Here is a 21456-nt window from a genome sequence, read left to right as displayed (position 1 = left end):
ACAGACATGATGTCATTTAGTGTTGTTGGCCAATAGGCAATGTGTTCATCATGGTGAGCCACTGGTTTCACTGGGATGCGGGGGGCTCGACAGGGCGGGGTGACTCCTCCACTGGATTAGACAATAGGCCAGCTGCGACAAGCTGCCAGAGTTCTGCACACTAACACCGGATGTTACCCGACTTCACCGTGAAAATAAAAGTAGCCTATAATATTACACATTACTACTTTTGTTCAACCTAAAAGCCCCGGTTTCTTGATTAATTGGTTATTACTAGTAATGTATGTAAACGTTGTCTTAATGTAAAAGTAAATCGGGTCCATTCAAAGAACTTTCCAGAACTTTTCCCCCCAAAATACCAAAATCAGACTTTATCGTCATTGCACCAATAGTACAACAAAATTTGCTGTCGATCATCTAAAATACACTACACACACATACACATGCTCATTCACACTCAATTATGATAAAAATGCTACTGTTGCTGTATAAAGAAAAAAATATGAAAATAAATGTTAACATTAAATACAGCAAAAATAATATAGCACTGAACTAGCCTTTTAAAATAAAAATAAAAAACCTGCCTTTTTCAGCTCAAACAACCTTTTGGAACATTATTAACATTTAGAGTCAAAATAATTAGTCTCGTAGTTCATCGATAGGAAGTCTTTTCTCAAACAAAACTGTTAAAAGATATTCTTGCACAAGCTTCTGAAATGTGAGGATCTGGTGGTTTTCTTTTACTGACATGATGGCTGAATATCTTTGGGTTTTTGACTGCTGGTCGGACAAAACAAGCTATTTGAATGTTAAACTTTGTCTCTATTCTGAAAATTTACATCTGTAACATCTGACACTTTATAGACAAACTATGACTGAAACCTGAAAAATGATTGGCAAGTTAATTGATTAAAAGTATGACAGTTGGTTGCATGAGAAAAAAATGTAAAATGTCACTGTAAAAGTGAATGTTAAGCTATTGGTGAAAGGGTTAGGCTAAGCTGGATAATTAGGATTCTTGACGGTTACAGTTTATGACCTTGCAGTCTGTGCTATAAGTTATGAAAGATTTTTTTAAAAGTAAGTTTTCATTATTTATAGAAATTGTCATTGAATCAGTGTGAAATATTACTATTATTATTGTTATTGTTCACAGAACATTGGAGGCCTATAAATCATCATAATAACATTGACACAATCCCCAATCATGAAATTTAACTTTGAAATGTGTAACCGGAAGTGAAGCTGTTGTGTTTCTGCGAAGCTTGACACTGCTCTCCGAAATCTGCAAAGGAAAGCGGACTGGGTGCAGAGCATCATCCTGGGGACGGCGAGCCGAGATGTTTACTCCTTGTGATTAACTGGAGTAATATTAGCCACACCGCCGCCATGCCGTAGACAACCCGCCGGGCGTTTGGATGAAGCCTAACGGGGAGTACAGCAGGGAGGAAGCGGGGTGGCTGTAACGGAGGGAGGGAGGATGTACTGGGCTGCAGGCTTCGCCTCTTCCCGGCCGTGTGTGGTTGAACTCGGGCGGAATCACAGCCTGCCCCTCGGGCTGTGCGGCTCCGAGCAGCAGCAGTCTTTGTATGGCTATATCATCGCCTTCCCTTTACAGGACTACGGGGGCATTATGTCGGTTCTGGGCTCGGACTCCTGGTGGAAGAAGACCCTGTACATCACCGGGGGGGCCCTGCTGGCTGCTGCAGCCTACCTACTGCATGAGCTGCTCGCCATCAGGTAGGGACGAACAGCATCTGTTTATCACCATCACCTGCCTTTATTTAGCCCTCAGAGCTGCGGGTCTAATTGTTAATCACACCTGACTGGTGATGAGGGAATCCTTCCATAGGATGTCATTTCTGTGCAGATCTCGCGGTGGTTGCTGAGGTTTCAGCCTCTTTATTCCTCCTTCCAAGGACACGGCACTAGATGGAGAAGAAAAAAATCAAATAAATAAAAGACGAGTCACGCGTCAGCTCGTGTGCCAGCTCCGTCGCCACCTGAGCGTGTATAAAGGGAGCGCTCCTCGGGCGCTGCGGAGTCAGACCGACCTTTAATGAACTCTGGCGTGAGATACAGCTGCTACCAAGAAATATTAATAGAAAACACCTATATATGCAGCTATATATTATAATGATGGCGGTTGGATTATAAATGATCAATCCCTGCGATGGAAAAGATGATTATCACAGACTATTGTTAGAGCAGGAAATGCATGCCTGTCATTGGGAGGATTATTTTTTGGCCAGTCCAGTGCCAGGGACTAAGTACATCCTGTCACAGTGGCCTGGTAGTATCTGCTTTCACTCACCCTCCCCCCGTGATAATCTGTGTAACCTTGTATTTCGTGCAGAAACGCTGCTGTTGAATCACGTGCAGGCTACTGAGGCTGGACCCGCAGCCTGCCGGCATCATCTGTTCCTGCCATGTGATGTGTTGTTGGCACTGGCTGCAGCTCTGCCACAGCCAGCTCCCACTCTCCGGGTCCCCTCCATATGACAGACCCTAATGTTGGGAGATTTCTTTACGTTTCTCTTAATGGAGATGTTTAGTATCACATCTGAAATAACAGCAGAAACATTAAAGATAAATAAGGAGCAGGGGGCAGATGAGGTGTAATAGTAAAGTTAAAATAGTTTCAGCACCACGTGAATGTGGACAGCGACTTTTTAAGACTTGCATTAGTTTTAGCACCACAGGACAGTGGACAGAGACACAGCAGGCAGTCCATAGATTTCCCATACGGTTTATATACTGTATATGTGTATTTATGTACACACACCCTCAGTTGCCAAATTATAAGGTTGACTGAGGTAAAACTAATGCATTCTGCTGGAACAGCTCTGCATTGTCTCAATTGTCCCTTCAGTTTCTGTTGAAAGTGTTTTAGGCAATGTTTGATTCTGCTTATTATTTAGAAGGCTGCACATTGTGCTGCTGTTAAACTATATTGTTAACTGTATTGCATGATACAGAAAGGTGTTTCTGTCATGTAGCCTACCCTCATACATGAGGTGGACAAATTAATAGACACACCTGAGTATAAAATAAAACTATTCACCAGCAGCAAAAGCCACATTTACTGAAATAATTATCAGTATTTTTATATAAAAGTATTTTTAATCTGGGCTTGCACGTGATAAAGGTTATCAAATATGGAAATGGCCATAAACCACTGTTATTACATCAAATAAGGATATATTTAGAGTTTCATATGCTATATGAGTTATGTATGAACATAAATATCTGTCGGTCCTGGCAGGGGGATCCCTCCTTAGTTGGCCTCCCTGAGGTTTCTCCCAATTTTCTCCCATTAAAGTTAGTTAGTTACCTGTAGTGAGGGTCAAAGGAGTGAGGGTGATGTATGAGGGTATGATGTACAGATTCTAAAGCACTCCGAGGAAAATTTGTAATATTTGGCTATATAATCTAATTGAAAAAAAATGAATATATAAGACTAGATGTGGTCTGAGATTTTGTATATCGTAATATGGCATAAGTGTGGTCTTTTCCTGGTTTGAAAGGCTGCATCACAGTAATGTGATGTGATTATCTGAAGTTACCAGACTGTTCTAGCTCCTCTGTTATTTGCCTTTACCACCTAGCCATTATATCCACATTCCTGATGACATTGTGTAAATATTTTGTAAAACAGCACAACCAACCCTTCAATATTGTTGCAATAGTGTACATTTTCATGAGCTGTTTAATGGGGCCCTGGGTATCTAGGACAGAAACAAAACAGTAGAGTTAAAGGGTCAGTTTGTGTTTTGATGGATTTTCTCTCACATTCATCTTTAAACAGAGGCCTTTAGGGATTTAGATGTTATATAATCATGTTACAGCCCAAAGAGCTGTTTAAGATAGGTGCTGATACGGTGGTTTTAGAAGTTGTGGTTTGTTGAATTTTATTTGTTCATTCTGAGAGGTATTTCTAGTATTTTTCCAATTAATTTATCAATTAAGACTAAATATCAAAAATATGCTCAACCCTCCAAAACAGTTTAAACAAAAACTGAACCTTCTCACCTGAAATGAATACGTTTAACTCGTAACCGAATACTCAAGAGAACCAATATTCATGAGATAATGTAAGACAAAGTGTGAATTAGGCCCCCTGTACAGATCAGATCTTGTAGTTTGTAAAGTTTACTTTTAGGCGCTGTTGTTGTTTCATCTGATCTCAAATAATGTTATACTATAGACTCTTGTATTATATCAAATGTGGCAATTTCCTGTTAGATCTGAATCCCACATTACTCACCAAATGTATTTTTGGCCTGGTGATAATATCACAGGCACAACTGGCACAATTGCCACAAAAGACATCAGATCCTTAGCATTCAAGGACTACACAGAGAAAAGAACAGCAGTAGAATAGTCTGTAATAGATTGTGTTCAGACAGCAGGCAGGAGGGCTGGGAAATGTGCAAGTGTGTTTGCTTAAAACTGGAGCAGTGTGATGACTCATTCAGTCAATAATTTCAGCTCTAAAAGAAGCTCTTAATGCCGCCCAGCTCAGTCCTTATAGTGATACAGAAGATCTGTATCAACAGTATTTTGCACACACACTACATACTCAGCTTTTATTCGAAGGAAGTTCAGTGTTTCTTGTTTCAGAGGAACACCTACCTTTAAAACAGCTATAGTTAATGTTATAGTGAATGTAATACCTGTGGTTTCTGGGCTCGTATTGTTCACAACCCAGGAAATCATTTCTATGATACAATGAGGGATTACATTGTAATACTGACAGAAATCATATAACAAGCTGTAATTGACTAAGATAAACACAATGGATTTCTTTCTTCGTGAAGTTCAACCAGGTGCACAAAGCTATTGTTTGAAGTGAAGCCACTGCAGTCTCTGAAAATAAAATGTGTGTTGGTGGGTGGTTGAGAGTGTTAAAAAAACAGAGCTCAGGGACACAGGGACATGCTGCTGTGTCACCATGCTATAATAAACTACAGGTGAGACCCTTTCCTCCCAGGAAGGGTTAGAGTTAGCCTGAAACTGAACAGGAAGTCCTGTTTTCTGTGCGGCTGCAGATCTGTTTAGTATCTGTCTTACAGCACTGGCTGACCGTTAAAACAAGTTGTGACACCAGTTATTTTCAGCCTGACCTTTGAAAATGTAACATTTTAATCAAAGGATATCAATCCATTTAACAGAATTATTAACTCCATACGAGCCGACCCGCGTCCTTAGATCTTCGGGTGGCGTGCTTCTGACCGTTCCAAAGTCAAAACTAAAAACCAAAGGTGACCGGGCTTTCTCCACCAGATCGCCCCGACTTTGGAACAGGCTGTCCAAGGAGATAAGGCGCGCAGAGCTAGTAACTTTTTTAAAATCACTTCTTAAAACCCACTTTTATAGACTTGCTTTTATGTAATGCTGTCTATCTCACCACTCCTTTTTTTTTTTAAACATATATTTATTGATTTTTGTGTTAACATAACAGCATCCAAAAACCAAAACTTTACAAACATATGGCAGCAATGACAACAATAATTAAAATATCAATAATACTGAAAAGGACCAAAACAAATGAATAATTAAATAAATGTAGACAACAAAAATAAATAACAAAAACAAATAAATAAAATGAAAAACATTTTTTTTAACTGTGGTGAGTATTCTTACTGTAGGTTACATTCCCATCAACAAATTAGATATTTTTCATTATCTTATTGTCCCACCGCCTCCTCCATATCTCCATTCCAACACTGTCCAACAGTTCCAGAAATATCTTCCAAATGTTATGAAATTCAGAAGCCCTCTTTCCAACAATATAAGTCAGTTTTTCAAGAGCCAAACTCGATGTTAAGTTATTTAACCAGTGTTTAACCCTATAAAGCCTGAACCATGAAATAATTGCCAGAAAATTCAATTTTTTTAAAAACTGAGTGCTTATTAACCTGCTGACGAATTTTAAAAAACTAAATAAATTGCATATATGAATTCTAATTTGTATCATATTTGATACATCAGGTCTTTTTGTGCAATTTGTTGCTCACAGTTTGTGTTTCTCAAACTAACAAAAACATATAAAACCTAACATTTTTAACCTATTAAGACTTTGACTTATGCAAAATACATATTTTTTCCATATAACACAACATCATACATCTGCTGATATGAAGTTTTTTAATGCAGCAATGACTGATCCACTCGTGGAACCTGCATATCATTTTTGCTACATCTGGTATTTTTGTGCAATTTGTTGCTCAGTTTGTTTATCTTCAACACATGTATACATCAGGTTTTTGATGATGTAGAGGTCTCAAAAATTACTGTGTCTAATATGATACACTTGGCTTTATAGGGTTAAAAGAGGGGCAACCAACATTCTTCCAACATAATGCAATACAACATTTGGCCTGTAGTAAACAAAGGTCAACCATTTTTCTTTCATTACAAGATAAAGTACATAGATCTGGATACATACCTAAAATACATAACTTAGGGCAAAAAGGTACAGGGGAAGTTGTCATCTGAGAAATATACTTTAACACTGAGCTCCAAAATTTTTTAATCTCTTCACATTTCCATTCACCACTCCTTTTTACTTCTTCACTTTTGACTTTTTTACTCCTTTGACCTTTTATTTTCTGCGTGTCTGAGAATGTCTTGTGATTGTTCCTTCTCTGTCTCTTATTGTTTTTCTTTTAACGTAAGAATATTAAATATTGCATTCTTTCCTGAAAGAAAAAAGTATTATAGACAACATCCACAGAGTGGGAAAATCCACCATAGCATCAACCCCAAAGCTTTGGAGTTCAGTACTTATCGTCAATCAAATAATTCCTCAAAAGCAAATATTATTGTCACATTAAGGCATTTTGAGGTGGGCTTTGTTAGCCAGGACAGCAAATACATTTAAATTTGGTTGGACACCATGTATTTTTAATTTTAATATACATTATGTAAAAAAACAACAACAAAAAAACAACAAGAAGAATTACAGGAAAACAGATCAGATTCTATTCAGTTAAGTTACAGAATAAGTATTGAATACTGATCTGGAAGCATAATCGTAAGTTGTTTATTTACTAAAGATCATTGCTTTCTTCATGTCTGCAGGAAGGAGCAGGAGTTGGACTCTAAAGATGCCATCATCCTCCATCAGTTCTCCAGGCCAAAGAATGGCGTGCCTAGCCTCTCACCCTTCTGCCTCAAAATAGAGACGTACCTGCGCATGGTGGACCTGCCCTACCAGGTGATCCTCACACTGTGTCAACACAGAGCTACTGGGGAGGCCTCTGACCTGCTTTTTGATGTGGTTTTTCTAATCATACAGCTTTTTGTGTCTTTTTTTCTGTAACTGGTGGTCTGTAATGTTTCCTCTTCAGGCATGGCTTATCATGCTAACTGCTCCAATGTATTCCAAAGCAAAAATTACCAGTAGAGATCTCATTTCATCCCAAAACAATTACCCCATTAAAAGTTATCATACTCTTAACTAATGACAAGTAGGCGAATGCATAGTTTTTTCATTGCAATTCATGTTAAAGTAATATCCCCACAGCAAGTATTATCTCTATTATCTCTATTTGTGATCTTAGATTATTATTTCCTGGAAAGACGATTGTTGCTTACCTTGTTTTAGAGACCTACTGTATATTAAAACATTAAGTTGACGGATGGTTCATAAACTATTTGGCTTTTGACTTTCGCCTTTTCATCAAGGGTCACACATTTTCAGTTCAGTCAAAGAGCTTTTTATTTGAAAACTTTTTGGGGGGCTAGATAAATTATCCAGGTTATGGTTAAAATATGTGCAGCAGAGGCCAATATATTTGAACATTAGGTTGCTATTCTGGATTAGGCTCCAAAAACAACATCTTACATTATATTTTTCCTGCCTGGTCATTCAAACTCCACACCTTCACCTATACGTTTGCATTAAGTAATAAGTAAGTAATAACCTTGGTAATATCAACATTTTCCTTAGACGTATTATAAAATTCTGACAAGAAATCACTAAATAGGAACTTACAATCTATGGAAAAATGAGCTTCCATGACTCCAATAACCTGCTCTTTTTGTTCAGGAAATGTAAGTGTACATAATTCTCATATAAAGCTGTTTCCTCTGCAGAACTACTTTGATGGGAAGCTGTCACCGCAGGGTAAGATGCCCTGGATCGAATACAACCACCAGCAGGCTTCAGGGTCAGAGTTCATCGTAGACTTCCTGGAGGAAAAGCTGGGTGCCAACCTCAACATCAACCTGACCCCGCAGGAGAGAGCCGTGTCCCGAGCTGTCACCAAAATGGTCGAGGAACACCTGTACTGGTAGGGGACTTTAACGTCGAGACTATGTTTGTTGGACAATTTACAACTGTGTCTGCAGAAACCTGTTAGAAACTATCATTCCACTTTGAAAAATCCAATTATTAAGCAACTTTTAGCTAATTTTAACCCTCCTGTTGTTTTGCAGGTCAAATTGACCCATTTCAAAGTTTAAAAATCTAAATGAAAAATATTGTTAAAAGTATTTCTTCATTTAAAGAAAAAACAAAGTCATGTAAAATTATTGTATTTTATATGTAGGTATTTCCAATGTACATAAAAAAAAGTTTTAACATGCATTTTTTATGATAAATGAGTGGATTATCCTTATTGAATCTGGATCTGTGAGAGGTAAAGAACACCATTGCACTAAATATTGATTGAAATGGTTAGTAATGGAGTTATTAATGGAATATAAACCATGTTTATTGGGATTATTTGGTTTCTGACACTTTTGGATAATTAAACATGCCCCTGGTCAAACTGACCCAGGAACATTATTGCTGTTCCTGAGAAACGAACATAACAGGAGGATTAAAGACAATACAGGGACTTTTCTCTAATTTGATGCAACGGTTGTGCTTGAGGAGTAAAATTATGCTAACTTGAATATGTACAATTTCATTTAAATATGTATTTTAACACCGAAGCTCGATATTACACTGTATCAGGAACCACACACACAGATCTCACTGAAAACAAATAATGGCACATTGCTATAAAAAAGTTTCATTTATTTTTTAAGCATTATTTATGCAGCCTCCCAGTCCAGGCTGATTCTATCCTCACATCAGTATTCTGCTATTTGCCGTCCTCGGCTGTGGTGAGTCACTCTAGTACCTCTGGGTGAGAAACATGCTGCTGCTAGGAAATCGTTTACCACTCCTCCCACGCCCACAGAGGCTAAGAGTGTTTTCCATTACCTAAAAGCTCCATCCATCTTTCACTATCCACCACACCTCACACACACACAAACACACACACACACACACACACACTGACCTGACACAGATTGATCCAGTGTGCCTTATTCTCCTCGATTTAATAATGTCAGGACACATTCTGAACCCAACCTGTGGATCTAAGTCGTCACCTTCAGACTATTTAAGGGTTTCTTATTCTTAAAGAAAGAAAGTAAATGGAGATTTGACATGTGTTACCTCACTCTATAGATATGAGATTTCACCTTTTGTGTGCTGTAAAAAGGGAATCCTATAACATTCCTCCAAAGCTATAGAGGTCATCCATGTAACCTACATCCCCCCTCACTGTGTCACCTCCTTGCTGTGCTCCCTCTGCTCCTCCACCCACCCTGTGCACTGTTTAGACCCACATATAGACCTATTGATTGAATTATTTATGTCAGGGAAGGGCAATGTGGCTGCTTGGTTGCTCTTTGAAGGGCCACAGAGATCCTGGCCAGCAGAAGCAGCTGCTGATGGTTAGGTCATACACACACCGTCTCCCACTAGAGCTTCTGATCGATGCTGCTATAAAAATAAGATAACAGGAAACTGAAGAACTAGCAGCAGTGGTGACTGTGCTTTCTGCATTGTCCATCACTGATATCTTAGCAGCCACTTGAAAGGTGAATAGGATAAAACACTGAACTAACAGCTATCACAGTGAAACATCTCCAGTTGGTTACTTAGATTTTATTTTATTTCATGATTAAATATGCAAATTAGGCATTATCTTCTAAAATGTATGCGTATTTGCATTTACATCTCCAGAACAAAAATGTGCCCAATTGATAAAGCCAGGTTCAATCACTGCATCAATCAAAATATGAACAATAAAAAAATCACCTTTTTTTCTTTTCTTTTATTCAGGTTTTTTACAGTTTAATTCAAACAAAAAATTAGAACATGGGGTGCTTTTAAAGAGGAAAAAAACTACAATAATGGACATGTAGACATGCAATTATACCCATACATAAGCAAAAGGTTGTTTTAGGGAAATGCACACTTTTATTTTCTGCCATATTTCCTCTAATGTATTTACTTGAAGCTTCAGGGAGGAAGCGATTCTTTCACATTTTTAAAACTTCCTTTGAATGATATAAAACAAACCCCTCTACAGGGGTTTTAGGAATATATAGATAGGAATAAAACTGGAAAGTTTTGTGCATGCAAGTGCTACTGAACTGAAGTGGAGATTTGTGGCTCGGAGTAGAAGGACAAAAAACTTCACATTGAGAAAAGCGCCTTTAAAGATATGTAATGTCAATTTCCATACATTTTGCAAGACACTACAGGTGAATAGGTAAAATCACCATGAAATTTACCTAGTTGATTTCTCACATTAAGACAGTGTTTTTTTAATTACAAGTATTTTTGTGGGTGCCTAAGGAATAACAAACTGGTGTTGGATTGATTTGATAAAATATTGTCATATTTATACATTTCTTTAAAAATGGCTTTTATCTGTCTTTGCAATAAACTCTTCATCTACAGACATGCTAGGAATAAATGTAGTAAAATAAACACCAAAACTAAATGTGCGTTTTGGATGTTTTTTCTTTCAACTAGTCTGAAAGAAGACATGTTAACTAGCCCAAAATTTCAAAATTGATTAGTGCAGGAGAAAACAATGTATCTGCCTATAGAGTATCACCTTGAATTATTAGTTTGTTAGAGATAATGGTCAACAAAGACATACGCATGTCCCCATGCGCATCCTGTCTGCCCCCCTCAAACTGACATGATTTGATATTTTAATCTGCTAAACAGTGTTTTTACTTGAAACAAAAGGACTGTACATATATCCTCTTGGGATCAAAGATAATGTAACAGGAAGTGCATGACCCCTGAACAGTCATCACTCCCGGATGTATTGTAGATCAGACACTCTAATTAAATTTCTATTGAACGACTAGTCTTTTAGAAAGATCCAGAGGACTGCAGGCTGGAGACAGAGAGCTATATCGCTGCTCAGGGGTCAGCCACAACCTGCAGAATGGAGACATGAAGCTCCCAGGCTATCAGACGAGCTGTGGGAGAAGCTCAGTCTGTATTTCCAACAAGGTGGTGTGAGAAAGTGCAAGTGTGTAAGGACATGGCAGCTTAATCTTATTAGTGTCTACACGCACACAGTCTGGCTGGGAAAATAAACAGAGCAGTCGACAATGGATGCACCAAATACCAGAGATAGTTATTAATGAGATAAATGGAGGTAAAACAATTGTTTTGTATTGGTTTGTTTAAATAATCTGTAGCGGTCACAAATGAAGAGATGTGGGTAAATAGAAGCAGAGTTACAGAGGGATTGTGAGGCTTTGAGCTGGGCTTGTTTGCACACAGAGGCAGGATCTACTGCTGTGAGGAAAATCTCTGCTTGACGTCAGGATGGCTCATGGAGCTGCACAGTTTTCTTTTTCTTTTTTTTTTAAACACACGCAAGAAGGAGTCTATTTCTTAACAAAGGGGCCAGCAATGCAGTAATACGTGGGTGGTTTTTGTCCAGGAGTTTTAATCCAAATCTGTAATGGAATGTCTGGGTCTTCTTTTGTCCTCAAACCTATTTCTGGATGTATTCCTCATGTACACAACAGCAACCTGACAGTTTGAAGGGCTGGATACATGATTTAGTCTCCTGGCAGTGACTTCAGAGCAGTACAGCTGATGAATGGGCAGTGGGACAGAAGCAGTGGGCCACTTTTACTGATTGGAATAAGGTTTAGCTGTCAATACACATAAAGCTTTGTTGGACACAGGTTTAAACCTCTGGTCTTATTGTTGACACTACTGTGACCCTGCATGTTGTAGTTGTTTCCTTTTTCAAGTTTCAAGATTCAAGTCTTATGGCATGTATGTTGGAGAACAGTGTTACAATGTGGCCCCAGGCTGGTTCACATCTGTTGATGATAATGCAAGATCCAGAGGATTGGTTAGGCTAATAGAAGGGGTAACATTTATTATTTAATCTTTATAATGAAAAAACAGTATCAGTATGTAGATCAATATATTTTTATTTTTGTTAAGGGTCAGTTTTTAATATAGACTTAATGAAGAGCGGACTGCAACTCATTCTGGGTTACACTGTGATATACAGTAAGAAATGTAGGCAATGTTCTTTATTTAAAGCAGGGTTACACGTGTAAGCAATCAAACAGGCAAAGATATCCAAATCTGAAGATAGAATCCAAAAACCAAAAATCCCAAAACTGGTCAAATAATAGGAAAACTCGCAGAAGGAACACTGGAACGAGGGTACCAGATAAACTGGCACAGAACAAAGTGAAGGACAGGACTTAAAAACTGAAAGGGAAAGGAGACAATGAGACACGTGTGGCACATTAGGGCAGGTGTTGGTAATCAAGGGAGCAAGAAAAAACACACAGGAAGAAGGGAGTGAAGAGGCTTGAAATGAGACAAGATGTGAGTAACAAAATAAAACAGGAAACATGAAAATTTGCAACACGAGGGAAAAACAAAATATAAGCACTAGGACATAAAAATGAACATGACAGGAATATTAGCCTTTAGATCTTCTCTGGCTAAATCATTGTCATTTCGTATCATCTTAATATCAGTTTGCTACATATTCTAAATCTCTAAACGTTGCAACAGAAAGAAGGAGGAATTCAACCTGGCTGATGTTGGTAATCTGATATTGCTAGTGCCTTGATGTATCTAGCTGTGATATATACAATGTAATGGGGACATGGCCAGGGGCATTCAGTCAATTTTACCAGTCCCTCAGTCACATCTAACCATCCTTAAAATTCTTTTTTCATCATAATTAAGCCTGGCACATATTTAACATTGAGCATAACAGGAAAGAAGAAAGTTGACCAAGTCTCCCAGCCTAACAGAACTTGCTCAACTGTTATTGGAGCACAGAGCGAAAAGAGGCATGACTTAAGAAGCGGCAATTAGGTAACCAATGTAATGTTAACACCATGTTGTCTGCTGTGTGTGTTTTTTTAAGGACGATAGCCTACTGTCAGTGGGTGGACAACCTGGAGGAAACTCAGAAGCTTCTGGCGATGAGTGGTCCCTTGAGTGACACACTGAAGTGGCTGCTGAGCCACCTGAACGGCAGCATGGTGCGCAGGGAGATGTACGGCCATGGCATCGGGCGCTTCTCTAAAGAGGAGGTCTACGCACTGATGGAGAAGGACATGAGGACGCTAGCCACACTGCTGGGTAGGAAAGTGCTCTGTGTGTGTGTGTGTGTGTGTGTGTGTGTGTGTGTGTGTGGGTAAGCACTAACGTTCATAATGCCTCTTCTCCAAACCTTTGCCATTAAAATATATTACATTAGGACCCATTTACCCCATCAGATGTATAAACAGGGATTACCCAAACTCTGTTATATAATAACGATAACTGTTTTACCAGATTAGTATTTTTGGAATAATAGAATAACACGCATTTGTTACTACAGTACACATCTCTGGCCAGTGGCAGGGCGAGGTCTGTTCTGTTTCTTAAAGCACTGGATAGGCTTAAATGTTTAGAAACTAAATTTTGTGGATAGTTGTTGATAAATTTTGCAGGAAATCAGCAGTTAATACCACCAGTAACAGCCTAAAAAGAAATAAGTCAGGCATAGGAACTGCTGTCACGTTGATGACGATGGCATCTGTATCAAGTTCATTTGTTATGCCATTGCTCGGCAATAATGACCAAAGTGGAAATTGTTGGATGACTCTGGAAGGCTAATGTGGCCTAATGGAGCATTAGTATTAATGACTAATAGCTCCTGGCAAATTATTTCCGAATAACAGTGATATATCCTGTGATGAAAATGTATGTTTTATAATCTTAATAAATAATTAACATAGCTGTCCTAAAACTAAGTTGTATGTGAATGTATTTTACTTCATTGCAGACAAAATACCAAAAGATAAATTTATATATATGTCAAGACGAAACATATTTGTCATTGCCTCAGTGTTTGTGCTTGGTGAGCTATAGAAGAGATGGATGGAAAGAGGGAAAGTTGTGGATGTAAGCCACAGGGATACAGTATCAATGTTCAGATGGAAACAAAGAGTCTGATGCTGGATAGAAAAGTGATCTGCATCGATCTGTTTGTGCCGTTTCAAAGAACGACCACTTAAAAAGTTATTCCCAGAGTGAAAAGCATCAGTAGACTCAGCTTTTCTTTAAATGTTTTCCAGGCTCAAGTATCAGAAGTGTGAAACTTAAAGTTGTTGTTGATGCCAAAAGTGCAGCTCTTCCATTGTCATGATGAAATCAGTTTATTTTGTAGTGTATTCTCTGAAGGGACAGGGAAGGAGACTTATGGGACTTACACTGAATCATTGATTATTTGATTCATATCTAAGGCCCCAAATAGGCAACTATTTGGGGTTGACCTAATTGTAGTGTTTCATTCTTTGGTTACACCTTTTATATATCGGAGGACAAAGGGTAATGGATTCATTTGTAAAGGTCATTTTACAGGGGTATCCCCTCACTTCTGCAGTTGTTAATGGGGTATGTAGAAAGATTGTAGCAGCTCAACTCGTGTGAAAACATAGAAATGATATCATATAGGCCTATGTATTATGTTATAAAATAGCTCAATAAAGTAGCTCTACTAATGAAACCATCTTACAAAACTCTCAAGTTGGTGAGATATATGTACTGTGCAGTGTGTCTATTAAAGCTTTTAGGTTCTTGGTTAGCATCACATGCTAGCCTGGCATTTGCTAGCAAGCCAGCAGAGAAATAGAAGACTAAATGTATTTGATACAGTTAATAGTATGCAAGTGAACTAAACATTTTAAATTAGTAACCAAAACTGATGAATTAACAGTTGAAATTATAAACTAGATTAATGAGTAAAGTGTTGAAATAGTTAGCTAAAAGTAATGCATACAAACACAGTGGAAGTAGTTAGCTAGATAGTTAGCTAAAAGTAATGCATGCATACAGTTGAAATAGTTGGCTAAAGTAATTGATAAACACTTGATAGCGAGGATTAATAGAGTTGAAGTAGCTAAAAATAATATATAAACAGTAGAAATAGTGAACTTAAGCTAATGGATAAGTGGTTACAATATTTAGCTTCTGCCACTCCAAGTGATAGTACTAGAAAATTAAACTGAATGGAAAAAAATAGTTCCACAATATCCACTTTCTGTTGTGTTACTTAACCTACTTCGTAAACATTGATTCATGGGGTGGTGCTGATGGAGGGCCTACTTGAGTTCATCTGTTTTCATCTTGTTTATTTCCAAAATGTTCTATTATTTAAGAAGAATCATTTACCTAGTTATTTACCTAGCTTTTTAGGTAAAAAACAGAAAATGTATTTGCATCAAAACTTTAAATTGCTGTATGTTCTCTGTCTTGTAGGAGATAAGAAGTACTTTATGGGCTCGAAGATGTCAACATTAGATGCTACAGTGTTTGGGCATCTAGCCCAGGCTATGTGGACTCTGCCTGGGACACGACCAGAGCAACTCATCAAAGGTCAGTGGATCTGTAAAGTACTCAGACATGAGTTGCTCAGAATATTCCACTAATTAACTAAACGAATTAATGAAATAACTTTAGTTTGAGCCTTGTGGTTACCCTGTTTTGCAGTAAGTAAGCATAATTTACATTATTATTGAGTTTTTGTTAATGGGTTGGCGTAAATGTATTTATCTGCTCCTGCCACTAGATGGCAGTGATATTCTACTGCAATGCAGTGCTGCTGACACAGGCTTTGATTGTTACTTTTATATCTCGCACAGAGAGTGGAACACTTGAGTCTCTAATCTTTTCAGCAAGCAAAATCAGAGAGTGTAATGTCACAAATGAAGGCTCTTTATGCTGTTTTTATACATTAAATTAACATAATAAAGAGATCACACAAAATATGTCCTACAAAGTATCCCAGATGTATTTTCTTCCTCTGGATTAGATTCAAAATGTCAATATGCAGCAGTGATACCTCCTGCTGGCTTTAACTATAGCTGTAAAATATGTATGTATGTAATAAAACCTGCCGTGTCTGATGTCTGTACAGGAGAGTTGATCAACCTGGCCATGTTCTGCGAGCGGATGCGGAGGAGGTTCTGGCCCGAGTGGTTTGTGGAGGTGGAGGATCTTTATTACGACGGAGACAGTGAGAGCAGTGGCGGCGGCGGCTCCCCTACAGGCCTGCTGGACCTTGGCCTCTTCTCCAGGACTGACACTCTGGACGACAGCGACGCCAGCAGCCACTCTGCCGGACACACGCACACACACTCCCCAGACTCTGACCACTCGCTCTTTGACTCAGACGTGGGGACGGGATCTGACAATGACATTCAGCTTAAGGAGGACTTAATTCCCGACCTGGAGGTTTGACCTGAGAGTAGTCGTGATTGGCTGACTGACTCAAACTGAGAGGAGACAAGAACTGTGGGGGTTTGCTTGAAAAAAACCTGGCAGTTTGGACAGGTTGCCATAAAGCAGCTCTCACAGCTGAAGAAACTATTCCAGCTCCTCCACATCTAATACCCAAAATGATATACCTTCCTGATGGACATACTGGGTATTAATATGCAGAGCGTACAAACTGAACCTCATAGTACACATGTGACTGTATGGTTTGCCCCCTCCTGTACCATCAGAACTGTCCCTGTGGCAGTTTCTCTTTGCCTTATTTTTCTCTCATCCTGGTGTGAAAGGTGAACACAAAGGAAACATCTCATCTCATGAAAAGTGCGGCGACGACAGAAGAGCGGTGTAAAGAAGACAGGTGGCACTTCACTTGCTATGAAACGATGCAACTAATCACCACTCTGCCATGCGTCTCGACGCACAAACCCGTTGGAACAGGTGGAGACTGATCATGTGGCTGAAAGGAACAGCTGCTGTGTCTCGGCTGTTAACCATCCGTGTGCTGGAGAGGAAACACAGATGACACCGAGTGGCAGTCCATGCTCTAGATTGATCCTAATGTCATTTCCTTTATGCTATTGTATGTGGGATTATCAAAACATGATGTATGTCTCCATCAGACCACAACCTTAGATGCACATGTAGTCCAATGACATAGAAGTAAGAAGGAAAAAGAAGCCTGTTTCATTTAACGGTTGTTATTCTTATTTCTCTCATTTAATAATAATTTGCTTGCACTTTGTCATTAGGAAAGTTGGCACCTTCAATCAATGATTTTAACTTTCTTTGTTTTAGTAAAGTGCTGTAATTCATATATTTGACCACTAGATGGAGTCAGCAGTCAGCCTGATGCCTCTTTATTTTGTAACATCAAGGTCATTCCACCCTGAGGACCTGCAGTCCATTTAACAAGGTAATAATTAATAATAATAATAATAATAATAATAATAATAATAATAATAATGATAAATATTATGGTTCCCATTCATAGGTAACCTGTCTGTCAGTGTGCAGATGTATGTATGCACCTACATACTGCGACTGAGCGCAGCAACAAATCAGCCTTAGTTCGTTCAGACTTGAGAAATGGGTAAAGATAGTCTGCAACATTATTTGTTGGGATAAAATTTATTATCAGTGCCACTTTATTATTATTTTTATATGATCTTATGTGTCAATTTTTATTATTAATCTTTGTTTGTTTTATTTCTCTCAAAGAGAGATGTTATTTTGCACTAGTGGAAATTTATTTTCACCTTATTTCAATGGGAGCAATCTATGGAGGTAGAGAACAGTACAAGACGAATGAATGGGAAACATAAATGTGTATATCAGCAGTATAGGACGCTGAGTGTTAGTAAGGTAATGATTGTGCTGCAAGGGGACTGTGCTGCTTTTGTTAGCTGTGTGTATGTGAATTTTACCGGGTGTGAATGTCATCAATGAAGCAATTGATGAAGTCTTTGCGGAGACAGTCAGAATACCAAATCAACAGAACTTAACATCTCTAGTTTAGAAACATTGGGTATAAAATGGACCAAAATGTCTCCGGGAAGTGTTTGCTTTTGTCTGTCACATTAAGCTTGGTGGAAGTGCTCGTAATGGCAACATGAATGCTATAAGATTGTGGTGCATATAGAGTAGATGTGACTAAAGTTTTAGGGGTCAGTTCATCCAAATTACAAAACTTTTCTCCTTTAAATCTAGTGGTATTGAGCCATGCCGGTAATTTTGGTTTTAATTGTCCAATTTTTTGAGAGATGCGTCTTTGAGATTTATGCCTCTGCCTCAGTGCAATAGAGGTGAATGGTGTGTTATCTTCATAGTACTGAAAATCAGCAGCAGCATTTCATTTCTTTCCAAAGAAAACTCACATTTTCAAAAAAAACTAACCAAACTAAATTGGTCAGATCAAATTTAACACAGCATATTCCAAAACCAGCAGGTAAAATGGATGTTCTGTTTATTTGAGGCAAATGTAGTAGTTTAAGGTAGTTTTACAAAGTTCACAAACAGCCTTACCTTCAATTATGATTTCTCTCTATGGTGCCACATCCAAAACCTTTTCCCCTCATTTTAAACAGCTGTTTGAATTTGGAAATAAAAGTGACCAACGGTAGTCTTTTAGTTTAAAGCTGCTATAAGACATTGCCAGAATTTTAAGTTTAACATTCTTAAAATTAACATTAGTGTAAAAAAGTGACAATTTTGACGTTATGTCAAAGCTGTCTACGTGTTGTGATGCAGGTGATCGAGATCCAGGTTAGCCCAACAGCAGCCTTGCATAAACTGACTGTAGCCAGCATATTTATGGTAATATCAGAGATAAGACTGCAAGAAAACATCCAAGTTAGCTTAGCCATGGAAAGCTAGCAGGCCACATCATCGTCTGTGCAGACCACACACACGCCCTTGAACAGTGTCATTGCTGCAGTTAGCAAAACATAATTCTTCCACAAGGAATTTTTTTTTGCGATCAAGTGGCCAGTAATAAAAAAAACTACAACTTTAAAGCTACTACAATTAGGGTTTTTTTAATTAACAATGAAACAAACGCGTAATGTCAAAGGGGTGGCTTGTAATGATGAACCACCAGAGAATTACCACCCGAATCTGCAGATTCTCTAGGGTTTTAAAGTGTTACTGTTTGGGTTCACTCTCAATGCTCTTATCATCTTTAAATGCAGCAGGCTGCTCAAAAAAGCTCTAAAAGCCCACCGTACACTACCTGCTCTGCACCAAATGGCAACTTACAAAGTGACTAACTGGTGACCACAGTGGAGCATTTAGCTGATTAAGAGGCAGATATTTCCCTCAGGGGTTGGTGAAGAGCAAAATGCAAAGTCAGTATTGGGCTTACATTCATCAGGTGGCCAGAAACACGACTCCAAATGAATGCTGATGTCTCTTTAATGCTAATAAGTTTGCCACAATAACTTCAAAGAGTATCTGCATGGCCACATACCACTTTTGGTGTACTTGAGAAGAGATGTTTTTTTTTTGGGTGAAGTGCCTCTCGAGTTTGATCGAAGTACTTGGAGACAACCTTCTTCCATCACGTTGCCCTGTGGTTCGCATCCCGACCCGCCCTGACCTGGATTGTGCATTTTTCAGTCGCCTCATCCAGCCTGGGCATCATATACAGTTGGACTGCTTTAATCAAGCCATATTAAAACTACATGTCTTGTTATTACAACCATTTCATAGCATTACTGTTGGGGTAATGTAAATATTGTATGTGTGACAAAGTGTACCATACTGTACGTAGAGCTGGTTACCTATGGGTGAGCAGTCATAAACTGGAGTGACTGGATGATTTCAATAAAGAATAGCTGTGACAATTTTAAACAGGTTCTGAGTTTAATTTGCATCCTTATTATGTGTCTCGGGTAAATAAAAAGGTGTTTATGTCATGATACTGCTTTATTGAGCTATGCGCTGTCGTTCAGTAATCATAATAGCCCACAGATTGTGTTATACTGTCATATCTCTGACTGTATTTTATGTGTGTGCTTGTGTGTTTTTAATCACGCTAACAAGTCACAATCCTTCAGGTGCGGAGGGGGGCTGATTAAGACTCTGCCAGCTGCTGGAGGCGAGATGAGGAGGAGAGAGGAGCAGGAACTGGAAGAAGAAAAGTTACAAGGAAAAAAAAGGGATAGGAGGAAGTTGAGCCAGGGCAAAGAGGCATACGAAAAAGTGGAAGTAACCAGGAGCAAGAGGAGAAAGAGGGATAAAGAGGAGGAGAGGAGCAGGTGGTGGAGAGGAGAGAAGGGGTGAAGAGGCCAGCACTGAGGAGTGAAGGGATAGATGGGAGTCACAGGGGAGGAGGAAAGGAGCATCAGGAGTTTTTGGAGGGGAGAGATGGAGAGTTTAAGTTTAAGAGGATGAGGATGGAGGCGGCAGAAGGGAGTGGGGAGGAAAAAATGCAGACAAGAAAAATAAGAGTAGGAATTAGAGGAAAGGAGAAGAGAGGAGGAGGCGGCTGGGCTAGGGGCCCGGGGAGGAGAAGCGAGGGCCACGGATCAGGAACCAGGCTCCCGGGGGACGGAGCAGGTGCAGGCTGCGAGCGAGGCCTTTGGGCCTGAAGGGGCTGCCAGAGCTTAAAACAATCTGCACTGCTCCTTTTTTAATTTGGCTTTCTGAACAGCCCACCCTCCACACTGACTGTCTCTCCCTCTCTCTCCCTCTCTCTATGCTTAACAGATCAGCGATCCACAAAGAGGGGTAAACACACACAGAGCAAAATTAAAATCGGAACTCCCCTGGCACAGCAAAACAAATTAGAGCAAACAAATTACAGAGAGTCAACACACAAACAGTGGAGCATCTGTGGCTCTCTGGACTACTGGAGCCGGTGGCTACCTCCCACACCACCACCACCACCACCTATAGTACATGCTCACAATAAACTCTGTGTCGATCCTACACACTCTTAGCATATTCTCTTCAAATCACCGTGACTGCCTGTGCTCGGAACAGTCCTCCGTATGGTGTTGTTTGCTGCATATAGTTTTTAATAAACATCTTTTTTTCTTTTGAATGTTAAAAATCAGCCTCCAAAGGGGAGAGAGACCCTTTTTAGTTGGTAGATTTTTGTTTGTGAGCATGTTTGTGTCATACATAAACACAGTATTGAATCCCAATTAAGTACTTTCTATTCTGTCTGTTTTCTTTTTGTGGTGTAATGCATATGCTATGAAGTTATTGTTCAGTGGGGTTTGAGCTAAATGCTAGTCACCTAAATGCTAGTATACCCTTTCATCTTAGTTACCATGCTAATATTTACGAATCAACTTGAAACACAAACTACAGCTAAGGCTGATTTT

At 39.0% G+C, this 21456-nt stretch overlaps 1 protein-coding gene across 1 annotated transcript; it reads left to right on the top strand.

Annotated features, from left to right (window-relative positions):
- Positions 1-1421: 1421 nt before the first annotated feature.
- faxcb (failed axon connections homolog, metaxin like GST domain containing b) lies at positions 1422-19968 on the top strand. The gene is made up of 6 exons (XM_059339477.1): positions 1422-1740; positions 7087-7222; positions 8104-8300; positions 13230-13447; positions 15611-15727; positions 16269-19968. Exons 1-6 carry the CDS (start codon positions 1481-1483, stop codon positions 16589-16591), a joined length of 1251 nt encoding a protein of 416 aa, XP_059195460.1. The 5' UTR covers positions 1422-1480; the 3' UTR covers positions 16592-19968.
- Positions 19969-21456: the final 1488 nt, after the last annotated feature.

The sequence above is a fragment of the Centropristis striata genome, chromosome 8 (genome assembly GCF_030273125.1).
Source record: "Centropristis striata isolate RG_2023a ecotype Rhode Island chromosome 8, C.striata_1.0, whole genome shotgun sequence".
NCBI lineage: Eukaryota > Metazoa > Chordata > Actinopteri > Perciformes > Serranidae > Centropristis > Centropristis striata.
Note: the sequence above shows the minus strand (reverse complement) of the source record. Positions and strands in the feature narration are given on the sequence as shown.

What these genes read in the sequence shown, in the direction of transcription:
- faxcb (XM_059339477.1), top strand. Translation starts at nt 1,481, where the DNA reads ATGTACTGGGCTGCAGGCTTCGCCTCTTCCCGGCCGTGTGTGGTTGAA. An exon ending in CATGAGCTGCTCGCCATCAG is followed by an intron (nt 1,741 to 7,086) that starts GTAGGGACGAAC and finishes TCATGTCTGCAG; the next exon opens with GAAGGAGCAGGAGTTGGACT. An exon ending in GACGCTAGCCACACTGCTGG is followed by an intron (nt 13,448 to 15,610) that starts GTAGGAAAGTGC and finishes TCTGTCTTGTAG; the next exon opens with GAGATAAGAAGTACTTTATG.